Source organism: Euprymna scolopes, chromosome 9 (assembly GCF_053919585.1).
Source record: "Euprymna scolopes isolate OS-2025 chromosome 9, ASM5391958v1, whole genome shotgun sequence".
In the NCBI taxonomy this organism is placed as follows: Eukaryota; Metazoa; Mollusca; class Cephalopoda; order Sepiida; family Sepiolidae; genus Euprymna; species Euprymna scolopes.
The window spans coordinates 62595636-62608772 of NC_136490.1; the positions used below are offsets into that span (position 1 = coordinate 62595636).

The 13137-nt window shown below is 32.6% G+C and overlaps 1 protein-coding gene across 1 annotated transcript in view; it reads right to left on the reverse strand.

Annotated features, from left to right (window-relative positions):
* LOC145284542 (casein kinase II subunit alpha) overlaps positions 1-13137 on the reverse strand; it is a 128018-nt gene that overhangs the window by 26516 nt on the left and 88365 nt on the right. Inside the window, exons 4-6 of the mRNA XM_080133446.1 lie at positions 4737-4787; positions 3318-3377; positions 1514-1597 (exon numbers count right to left, since the gene is read on the reverse strand). Coding sequence (XP_079989572.1) covers positions 1514-1597; positions 3318-3377; positions 4737-4787 — 195 coding nt within the window. The remainder of the gene's footprint in view (positions 1-1513; positions 1598-3317; positions 3378-4736; positions 4788-13137) is intronic.

A 13137-nucleotide genomic window follows, 5' to 3' on the forward strand; every position in this document is an offset into this window, starting at 1 on the left:
CAAACCCAAAACGTTTAGATAACGAACCAACGCGCTAACCAACAAACAGCTAACACGACGTACATGAAATTTAGTCAGTTTTTCAACTATTTAAAGTAAATCAGGTCATGACGTCATCTGACGCATGCATAGAACCGGTCATTGTCACGAGAGGACCGTTTTTGTTGACCCCTCCCCCTAAAGGCTTATTTCGCACACACTCCCGGGGTCGTTACGATCGCTTAGAACTGTTTATATAGCCGTTAGATAATATCTACGATTTGGGAACGCGGGTCACCTCTAGATTTATTTACGTAGACTTTTATCAGATTCGTACTATTTCGTTCTGTCCCGTTTGTCCTGCTTTTTAGTATAAATACAGTGAAACTCAATTAAAACGGTGTGTTCTCGGCTTTGCTGCTTTCCCCCCTTCCCACCATCATCTGGGGGAAGTGAAAACTAAAAATAACGATCCTGCGATGACCTCATTTAGCGTCTTCCTGTCAATCAAACCTCTTTTACTAGCTTTATAAGCCTTACTTTATTTATATATTTAACTTAACACGCTAATTAATTACTCGCACTTGTGGTCGAGACGGTTAAGTAGTTAGCTTTGGTTTCCACCTCCGCGTCAAGGCTTCCGGGTTCAATACCTCCTCTCGACCAAAACTATTTTTTTTTCTTTTACACCTTTAAATACCCGGGTAACGTTTTTTATTACTTCGCTTATTCTTTATTTTACCTCCCCTCCCCTATACACACAGGTTCGATCCAACAGGTTTATTTATGCCACTTTTTTTTTCCCCGTTTTGGTTTTTCCAATTTTTTTTTTTTACATCATCTTTTTTATAATATTTAAGCAGGGTTATTACCCCCCCCCTACACACAACTACAAACACCCGGGCAATGCCGGGTACCCCCCCTAGTAATCTATATATATAAAAGCGAAAATGTATGTACATATATGTATGTGTGTGTTCGCCTTTTCTGTATGTCAACAAAAGGCTTTTTTCAGAGAAGCGGTCGTTCGCTTCACAACTTTTTAAAAGTTTTTATATCACATAAATCGTAATACCTCACAGTTAACACCGAAGCTTGCCTGTCTATTTAATTTGCTCGATTTCGGGAAGATAAATATTCAATATTTGTCGCTCGCCGCATGTGGGTTAGTCTTTTTCCTATAACATCTTTGGGGGGGTTAACAGTAAATGAATACTATCCCGCAGTCAAACTTGACCTCATTAACTCATTAAAACGGGCACCTGCTAAATCCAAGTAATTAAATAAATTCAAACGTGTTTCCGTTATCTCGGTGGGGCAATGGTTAACGTTGCAGGTTTTTTATTTTCACACTTTAATTTACAACTTTGCCTCAACGGTTCGGGTTCGATCCTCATACTTTTTTTTAACCCCACCCCCAAACACCCGGGCAACGCCGGGTACCCCCGCTAGTAATTATATATATATAAAAAGTTTTTTTTCAGTTGTTTTAAAGTTTGCTTTGTGCAGATATAAAACAAATATTCAAACATACCTTCCTGTTTTCATGATCTATCATGACATTGTGAGGCTTAACATCTCTGTGCATAATACCCATACTATGACAGTAGTTTAGAGCCTGAAAAAGAACCATTCAGATTAAAAGAAAAATTCAAATAAAACCGAACAATTATAATATTTAATCATAGCTAAATTATGGAATAAAATATAATAGAATCAAATCACATCTAAAATTCAAAGACAAGATTATGCACCAACATTATCATTAATACAAAGATTGTTCCAAAAGTAAAGCCTCTTTTTTTTTTTTTTTTTTTTTTTTAACTCAAGTTGAACTACAAAAACGGGAGTGACAACATTAAAATGAGCAACCTTTTGTGCTTCAGAATTTATTTTTCTACATAGCAACCACTCTTCTCAATGCACTTTTGCCAGTGATGAATAATGGTTGTGCATAGTTGTCTGGAGTGTGCTTTGTAATATGAGGGGCGTACCAAAAGTAAAACCTTTTTTTTAAAAATACCTACAAATGTTGAAGAGCTACAAAGATGGGAATGATACCATTAAAACAAGAAACTTTTTGTATTACAGAATTCATTTTTCTACAGTCATCACCATTTTCAATATACATCTGCCAGGAATTCAATGACACATCTCTGCTTCTGATGCACATCTATGATAGGGATTGTTTTAAGAGTCTCACACCGGCAACATCTGCAGCAGAGAGATGCAACTCATGAATGCAAACGTTCAGTCATTAATACCCTCTGATCCATTTGGGCGGAATAAAAATAAGAGAAGCTACTTTCGGAACATCCATTGTATTTTACAATTTTTCTAAGATAGGGTAGTATTTCTATTTACTTGCTTCCTTAAGATTGGTTTTTAATGTGGAGAAATCAGCTCCCCAAAAAGAAGCATTCTGGATCGAAACAAAAAAAAAAAAAAAAAAAAAAAAAAAAAAAAAATTACCTTAGTCTAAAAGGACTTATTCACGAAAAGACAAAAAACTTTGTTATTTATATTATCTGGATGGTTTTCTTCACCTTGGTTTTTTTGGGTTTTTTTTATAATGTTTTTGTCATCGTACTCTTAGGCCTTCTTTCTGGACATATAGTCAAATGGTTACAGATGTTGGCTAAGAGATATTCTAGAGTGAATTTCATCTAAAAGTTGAGTTCAATCTGAGGCGAAGGAACCCATAAAAAGTAAATGGATACAAAATATGGTGTTGAATGCAGAAAGAGGGCAGTTGATTCTAGTAGATTAAATAAATGGTTCACTTTGACATTACAAGATTACTGATTATGATAGACAGACAGCACTTCACAAAAGGCTGTGAAAATGGCAGCAGTGTAAATTATGTTGGACAACTGTGATAAAAATGGTTACATAAGTTAGAATCTAGTATATAGTATCTGTTCTGCCAGGAGAAAATTCTTTTTTTTTTAATAGATATAAACAATTTTTAGTTTTGCTCTAATCCAGTGTTCACTCCCCTCTTGGAGAGTTACCTCCCCCCCTCTCTCTAAAAAAAAAAAAAAAAAACTGACCATTTGGATAACTTTATCTCAAGTCAATAAGAATAGGTTAACACAGGCCCGAAGCAGATTTAGTACTTCATCCTTCCCATGGCTATTTTATTTCTTTTTTTTTTGGGGGGGGGGGGTGCATACAACACCTGATATTTTTAAATAATTATTCATCTGGTATTGACCAGATTTGAAGTTGCTAACTTTAGCGATCAAGAACTAGTGTATTAAAATATTCGTGCTGTGAATATCATTATTCATACTTAAAAATGATATATTGATACATTTGTAAGCTTGAATACTTACCTTTAATAGTTCAAACATATAGAACCGGATGTCAAAATCTGTAAAAGTCTGATATAATTGCTATTAAAAAGAAAAGAAAAAAAAAAAAAGCAGAGATGTTGCTGTATTCAAAACTAACACAGTAAAACTGAAAATTAAACATTTTAAATACATTAAAATATTACAAATAAACTGACTCAACATTAATCACATTAAAGAGCATTCAATGGATATTCAACAGGAATTTAATAAAGTCCTTATTTAAAAAAAACTTTTTTGCATTATTAAGCATTTTAGAATCAATTATTTAGATTTAGCATTAAGATTTAAATTTTGAAATTATAAATTTGCTCATGCAAATTAAGGCTTAAATTTAATTAAAATCATTAACGTAAAGTAATACAATGTTAAAAATATAACAAGTTCATCATAATTTGCTTTCTTGATCCAAGAAGATTATGGTAATACCGTTAGTAAAAATGTACCAACTTATCAGAAAACTTGAATAAATAGTTATTTGTACAATTTCATCTTTATCTAAATATTATTCCACTTAGTAAGTCTAGAAACGATACAATAATTAAGTAGTCCTTCTGGAGCATGGGGTTGAATTCTATGCAAGTCTTCTTTCATTTTGTGGTTGTTTTTGTCTATTTCAAACCTCCAGGTATTTATTTAACGAGAAAAAAATAAAATAAAATAAACAATTTGTATCATTCAAACTACTCCTCTCATCTTGAATGTTATTCTTACATTTTGAACGATCTAACCTTTGACCTGCTTTAAGTGTATCTTGTCAAACTCAGGAATTTGTACGGAATTCCTTTTTTTTTTAACATGGAGGTCACCACTTATTAAGGCCCAGAAGCCATTTGGGGATAAGGGTTATTGCGTGTACAGTAATCAATGGGATAGTATCGTAGTAATCGTTAGGATTGGAGATTTGATAAAGTGTCTTAAGAGGGAGATTCATCAGGAATTTGTTTATGTTGGACTTCCAAGTTGTAGTCAGGTGGGAAACAGGCAAACGGAAGAGTTCCACAGACGTGCACTTCTAAGAAAGAAGCTTTGTTCATGGAATCAACGTTTTGCTTTTAGCCACAGATAAAGAGCGGGGAAAATTACTGACAGTGGCTTCAGCTAGACGGGTGTTTTTCATGAATATTATATAATCCACAATGGTAGCTTGCATCAGGCATGACCAAGTAAATGTCAAGCAATCCATAATAGTCTGACTAGTATTGCCCACACTAATGATTGAACCATTAAACTCTAGAAGACTCAGAACTGATTATTTCTTTAGCACTTTATTACTCCATAGGTTCATACAGTGTGAATTTTAAGAAACTTAAACCTATTCTTGTTTTAGATGTTTAATCGAACACATTTTACATGCATTATGTTTAAGTATCTAAGTAATTCAACAATTTGTATATTTACCTTAAAGTCTGTGTTGTTGACATGTTCAAATATAAGGGCTGGTATTCTGGACTATTAAAGAAAAAAAAAAAAAAAAAAATATTATTCAAGTGTGAACAAGTAAAAACAATAATATTCAATAACAGTGTACACACACTAAGTCAAAAATGACTACAAAAAACACCTTTATCAGCGTTTACAAATGTATTCATATGAAATAGTGTTTAGATTGAAGCTAAAATAAAATAAGAAAAAATAAAACTGTAGAGTAGTAGGAAAAGTGAAAAAAATAAATAAATAAATCAATTAGTATAGAAAGCAGAAAAAAAAGAAAAGGCTTCATTATGGAAATAGATTGAAAGCGGACGGTTGTCCGACTTATTTACTTTTTCAATTCCTCTAAATACTTAAAATGATTTATCTGGCAGCCCCCACGCCCATTTGTTGACTTTCATGTGACAAGATGGAGATGCATAACAAGAGTTTGGTCAAATCTTTAAAAACACTTTGGTAAGATTAACTCGAAAATATTAGAAAACCAAATAGTATTAAGAAATTATTTAATGATTAAAATCATTTTTTTCCAAGATTTAGCATAGACACTTTCAAAGACTTGCCCCCCCCTTTCATTTTTCTGGTGGTATTAATCCAGAGGGGCCCCTGATAGAGAAAAGGATATGTCTGGTATATTACAAATACACATTTTTATGTATTATACAGCATGAGGGATATTACATTGAAAAAAAAAAAAAAAAAAAAAATCAGAGCAGTCCTTTTCAAAATGTACTAATAAAAGAGTGTACATGTACTATTGCTGACTGAATATTCAGTGTCAACAGAATTGAATCTGTTTCTCGTCCATCTTCCCATCTTAGATGCTTTCTCAAAGACTAATACAGTTCATACAATTTTTATTTAAGCCAATATTTTTCTTTTATTTGTTACTAGCAGAGGGTAGTGTGTGTGTGTGTGTGTGTGTGTGTTGGGGATAAAAAAAAAAAAAAAAAAAAAAAAAAAAAAATGCTGGCTGGGTGTTTGGAGGTGTAAAAGAGAAAAAATGAACCCCCGAAGCCTTGACGCAAAGGTGGAAAAGAAATGGGAAAAAAAACCCTGTGACCGAACCATCTCGGCCACGAGGGGAGAGAAAGTGATATCTTAAGTTGACGTTTATAAAGCGAAATTAACAGGTGTGAAAAAGTTGTGTGATGTTTGACCTAGTTTTGAGCTGGAAGCCAGTTTCTGTTTCCCCCGCCTCATCATTCGCTTTTCGAAACCGCGGTGATCGAAAAATCTCGAAAATAGCTTGTAAAAGTCGGGTAAATTAAAGATAGCCGCGACCTCCATTCGTAAGTCATAGATATTATGATTTAGACATGATATAAAAAGTTAAGGAGTGAGCCGACCGAGAAGATTGGCAAAAAAAGTCTTTTACGGACATACAAAAAAAATATGCACACACATTTTGCCTTTTATATAGATAGATAAAATTTAAATGTTAAAATGAAATTGTAGACATAAACGTTTTTTTTTTTTATTGACAAAATTATTAAACAATGAATTTGACCATCAGACACTGGAGGCTGTAATACAGTTTTGCCCACAAAGAAAATCGATGGCAAATTCGATGATGTGTTCAACCTGCAATCAGGAATGTTTACTAGCACAACAAGGAAGCATAACAGATGGGTATGGCTAGGGATGTGGGAACATGAAATGTCGCCAGTGGACAGCTATTCGGATAGGGACCTGCTTTGCCAACAGCTGAAGATTGGCATGCATACTGAAACTGATTTACCCGTGGACGTTCGAGATGGCAACAACAAAAATCCTCCAGTGTGAATGTGGGTTGGGCTCATGCCACACAATTGTTGACTGGAAGAATTTCCTGCGAGATACTTGCTAGGATTATTTTCTCAGGAATCAGTGGCAGATGAGAGACCCAGATCATATGGTTAAGATAGACGAGTGTTTTCAACCAACATAAACATAATGTTGGCAGATTTCTCACACCGATCTGGGTCTTTGGTGGATACAACACCGCCGATAAGGGTTTCTTGGTTAGTATACCAAATAGAAATGCAAAAAAGGAAGAATGGATGTAGACAAATGAAAGGCAATGGCTGAATCATTAGAAAATGACCTCCAGACCATAGTTGAATGGGGATGTAAATGGATGGTGACATTTAATGCTAGTAAGACTAAGCTGCTCTCTAACAATTACAAGAAACCTCCAACTACCGACATCAGGGCTCTACATTGCGAGTAAAACAGTCGCATTTGCGAGTGATTTTTTAAAGTGGCGACTGGAAATAATGAAATGCTTATCTTTTGGCGATTGTATTTCTTTCACTGACAATCTTGCAAAGTTCACTACTGAGCGAAAAATATCTTTACAACTTTTTTTAAAAATAAAACGAACAAAGTCAAATTATTTAAACAATAAAAAGGTTTAACAAAATATTTTTTTTAACAAAGGCTGTTTAAAAACATCTGAGGAAATTTGAATGTTTTTACCTTCAAGTATCAACATAAAATTCAGTGTATATTTAGAATTACACTTATTAAAAAAATACAAAAAAATCTTTATGATGTACATACTTGTCATAGAACGAAGATGTTATATTCTAAAAGTCATATGGGTTTGGCTAGTAACTTTTCTATTTGGCTAGTAAAGGTCAACCAAAGATAAATTTGTCCATAGAACCTTCGATATCCATGACAAATAACACCCTACCTGAGAATTTTTCCTTCAAACTCCTTGGCTTAACATTCACATGAACTGTAATAAATACATTAAGGACATTGCGAAGGCTGCTGCAAAACTCACACCTGAGAGCATCCTGTACCTCTATAAGGCCACCATTCGCCCAATGTATAGAGTACTGTTGGTGCATCTATCACGAATCTCTTCCTTTTTCTGTTGATTTTACCTTTTTCTTATATGGAGTGTTGTCATTATTTCATCAGCAACGTTCGGTATTAAACGGCTGTTGATGTCAGGTGCCGGAAAAAGCCGAGTAAACAGAGTTACGTCTGGTTCAATTACTCTATTAACTAAACACTTAAAATCATTAAGTTATTAAAAATAAACAAAGCAAAGAATCAACACGGGAATAGGGACCCCAGCCACCGAAACCAGAAGGGAAATAAAAGGGACAAATTTCTATCGACTCTGGTTTGACCATGAAACACACATCACATACATTTATAACTACACATTTGTAAACAAATGAATGCCCACTTGGAGAGAACTTTAATGCCTACTAGACACTATCCTCAAGTGTCTAAGGTCTCTCTGTACAGGGATTTGTCAAAACAACCTGGCATGAGGATACTTTTCCCTAGAAATAAAACCTGACCACATATTCAGAATCACATAATATTTGCTGCCCAAATAAGATCTCCTTTCTATGGCTAACGCACATTAGCTTTTATGAGGAATGGTGTACCTTCTCCAAGCGATGTTAACTCAAGTAATAGCACAAAGCTGGATACTCCACGAGACTAGATAAATTTTTATTCTGGAATCCAGTAAAACGAAGAGACCAAAACTAAAGATATACTACAACATGAAAATGGTTAATTGGAGGGAAAGGAAAATTATGTTCTCAATCTTTTTACTAATTCAATGTTTGAAAGATAAAGAACTTTAATGGAACATGCCCCAGGTAGTGTGCCCCTTGATTTCTGAGAACTTTGAAGTAAAATAAAACAAAAAAAGATAACCGACTTGTTAGGATTTTCCCCAGTATGATTTATTTTTATGTAAAGTGCATTTTTTACTATCATTATATAATAGGTTTATTTCCATTAATACATTTTAAATAATTTTATAGTTTAAATAATTCAGTTACAACGTATTTAATTTACAATGTATATTAACTTTTGTACTAGTGGGACCTGTGGAAATTCCACAGGGGGACCGATTCATATGTAATATATTGATGTTGGCATTCTGTAGATGTTCAGTGTAAATGAAGACTCTCCCGAACCCGAAGCCCTGAGGCGAAGTTTGAAAATAAAATCGGCCAGCCAGAATGAGTTAGTGAAAGATGTTTGAATTTATTTAAGAACCAAATTGACAGGTGCGTGGCCGGAAGTCCTCGAGCGTTAAGATGACGTAGGTTTGTTTGTTATAAGCGAAGTAAAAAAAGAAAACAATGTTAACACTTAAGCCGGGGGGGGGGGGGGAGAGACACAAAAAACTAACGTACAGCAAACGAACGATGAAAACAGAAAAACGAACACGTGAAAAATGGCTTCAACAAGCCTGTTTCGATATTAAAATTTAAAAAAAAAAAATCGGTGGGTACCCGGGTGTTTTGGGGTGTTGCTAATAATAAGCGAAGTAAAAAAATCGAAAAAAAAAAACATCTTACACCACGATTCGAACCAGAAACGTTTAGATAATGAACCACGGCCTTAAGCAACTGAGCTAACGCCCCGTACATGAAATTTATTCGGTTTTTCAACTATTTAAAGTAAATCAGGTCACGTCATCTGACGCTGCGTAGAATCAGTCATTGTCACGAGAGGACCGTTTTTGTTCGAATCCCAAACTTATGAATATATAAATAAAACTTAAGTTCCTTCAGCTATAATCGAAACCAAAACTTATGAAGAATTCTTCATTGTTTTAAAAAATAGATCGGAGTACCATTAGCTATAATCAAAATCATGAAGAATTCTTAGTAAAATTATTTATAGAAAATGAAAAATTATTATAAAAAATTATTTATAAAATATGAAATGACTTGAGTGCCATCAGCTATAATCGAAACTGAAACCAAAACTTATGAATTCTTGGTAAAATTATTACAAGAAATGGAAGTAAATAATAAACGACCCGGATATAAGCGTAACACAGAAAATAACACACACGCTATCATATTAATATATAGATTATCAATAAAAAAAATTATCTAATATTTCTTGGACAATTTCATCTATTCTTACTATTATTTTTTTAATTAGTTTTATTTACCCAGTGTTGTCCGGGAATCCGTTTTACTTATATTTTACTTCCTGGAAAAGTAAATTGTTTAACTTAAAGTCAATGACAATTTTAAAGTTGTTTCTTTTACAATACTAAATTTTTTATTTGGAATTTTTGTAAAATTTGAATAAAATCTTATTGTAGTATCTTTTGGGTCATTAAATTGGATAAAATTTGGAAACTTTTAAACTGTTTGGCGAGAATGAAACTTTCCCATAACAAGTTGAATATTATGATTCCCTAGTACTAATATATAAAAAAAGAGAAAATGTAAAAATGTATTTCATGAAGAAACAAACATGGAAACATAATTCTCAGAGAAGAAATATGTTTAACTTAAAACAATAAATTTTAAGTATTTTTTGTTTAATGTTTATAAATAACTAAGTTTACCTATCTTTTTTTTTTTTTTTGTTTTACTCATTCACCCTTGCCACTGCCACTTGGATATAAGTGGCTACTATTTGGAACCATGTCTAAAGGGACACTATGTAGAGAGTTGAGCAGCAGGATATCTGTTCTCATTAAATTTAAATTTCTGCATATTAGTACAGTCAGAAACCCGGGATGGAGTTCCAAAGTATATCAGTTCAACTTGTTTTTCCTTTATTATTCAAGAATAAAAATTCCTACCAAAAAAAATAGAACTCTTTCTTTTTTATCTTTTTCGTACAAATTATAAGTGCCTCATTTTGGTGAGGTGGATGGGAACAGCAGGCTTTTTCCTTATTTAAAAAATAAAATGCTTGCCATTAAAAAAAATTTTTTTTTTTTTTTAAAGTAGTTTCATTAAAAAGTTTTGCGTTATATGTATATAAAACTATACCTAACAAAAAAATAAATCTTGCTCACGAAAATCCAAACAAGTCAGTTATTTTATAACTGTTTACAATGTGAATGGGCGAAAGTTAAGGTTAATCTGGTATTGATCAAAATCTGTCCCTTTTGTTTCTCTCCTCAGCTTTTATCAGCTGAGGTCCTTATTTCCTTATTGGTTAAAGAAAAAAAAAAAATGTATGAAAGTATGATTCAATTTTAAAGGAGAGGATAGGTTTCTATATAAACTTAATATTCTAATTTCTGAAAAGTCATCGAAACAGGATTTCTTAGAATAAACAACAATATAAAACATTAACTAGAGAAGGAAGGGGATCATTTTTGGTTATGCTGACATAACACACATGCTAAAAATGGAACAATTTTTTCCAGTTTTATATCTATCAATCTTTATAAAGTTATTTTTTATTTACAAGATCCACTCCTGAACTAATTAACTGATTATGATTTTTGGAATGCTACAGAGTGATCTGAATGTGGGCTATGTTTAGAGGAACCTCTTCATAAAAATTCAAACATAATTTTTTGTGAAATTTAGAAATATATGACATCAATCTTAAATTTTAATTTCTTTGGGGTATTTTAAAAGATTTTTATGGACATAATAGACCCCATTTGAAAATTTTAATTTATCAGATTTGCATTATCTGTAGTCAAATTCATCAAGAGGAATTCTAAATTTTCAATCCATTCTAAATCTTACTTTCTGAAGAATTTTAAATTTTAGACATTTTCTAGAACTAAAATCATGCAATGGATTTTAATCAAAATTAGAATAAAGATTCTAAACATGAGATTTAGTATCATTACATCATGATTTTAATTTTTATACAAGGACTTCAACTTGGTGCTAAACAATTCTATTTTGGCGGAATTAATTTCACCTGCTCTGGGATAGATATCCTAGTAAGAAAGTAGTAAAAAAAAATAAATAAATAATAAAAAAAAGTATTCTAGTAATAAAGAAAAAACTGTTTTAGAAGATGGGAAAAATTATACATGATTATCTAGAAGATTGTGTTGTGCTATTTTGTTGGTCAGTTAATGAGATCAGATCAGATATTAAGAAAAAGAATGTTTTGAGTATTTTAAAACTGGTAGAGGGGTCAAGTTTTGATTTTTGAAACCTATTTTGTATACTGTAGTTTAGTGTTGAGTGGAGGTATATATTTGTTTTTACCAAAATGTCTATATCCAAAAAAAAAATTTTAGCATGCCAGTCTTTATACCTGCAATATTGATATGAGGTATCAATTAGAAATAAATACAAATTAAACATTTCAATAGGACCAAAATTTAACATACACAATGTCCAACATATTCAACAAAATATACTTGAATATCTGATGTTGAATGACCATAAACCATCAATGAAGCCAGGTGACGAAATAACTATATTGCACTTACACAATGTATTCATGGCAAATTAGAATATTGAGCTAATCGGTAACTTCCGAGAACAATCTAGATGATGAGAACAGTTTCGCCGACTGGTGGAAACAGTAAAAGTTTAAAGATACAACAAATTATACACCTTATGAATAATAAGGAAATCTGAAGAGAAGGAGAGAATAAGATAGCTAACAAAATCAATTTGAGAATTTTGACCACAGACAGTACACAGAATTTGAAAGAAAAATTCATCTGTGGAAGAGAATTCACGAATCTGTGAGGTTTAAAGATTAGGAAGAAATGGCTGGAGAATGAAATATGCAATATACAAACTTTCATGAGATAAAAAAACAGAAGCAATAACAGAGTAATTTAACAGTAGATTTGATTTCCATATGTTTTTTTATAAATCTTGCTTATGGGTTATAGATTGTTATTTAAGCAATACCAGCCAGGTTGTCAAGATCGGTGGTTCCCAACCTTTCAAATATGGTAACTCATTTTAGAACAGGCAATCAGGAAGCGACATCAATCCTTAAAATACTTACATATATATATATATATATATTTGGTAAAACTGGTAATTAGTAAAAACTTGAAGAGAGTGCTCAATACTATTGCAGAGCCAATATATGTTTTATTTTTTATTACCGTTTTATCTGTTTGGCTACATATGTTTCAGATGTTGGACCATGTTTACGATCCAACAGCCTCGTCAGGCCTCGCAGAAGTGGTTGTTATTTATTGGAAAAAAAGTGTTTTTAAGAAAAATAAAAAGAAAGAAAGAAAGGGGAGAGGCAGGTGTTGACAATATTTCAGTTTTGAAGGTTAAAGATACATTTGATTGTATTGTTTGTGTGGAGGTAGCAGATTCAGGTAGGCGTGGGTGGAGATATATGGATATAGGGAGGGGGAGGTGGAGAGAGGATGATAAAGAGAAAAGTGAGGGTGTAAGGAGAGGAGGGGGGAAGTTTTAATATTTTATTTTAATTGGCTTTTGGTTTTTCAGAAAGGTATATTAAATAGATGGGAGAGGGGGAGAGAGAGCGAGAGGGAGGGAAAGGGTTAGCGTAGATGTCATTTTTTTTTTTTTTACAAGTACGGGGTTCGTTTAAATGTTTGTAGTCGATAAGTGGGAGCAGCTATTGTCAGTTGGATATGAAATAGCTAAAAATGAACTAACATTAATGTATATAT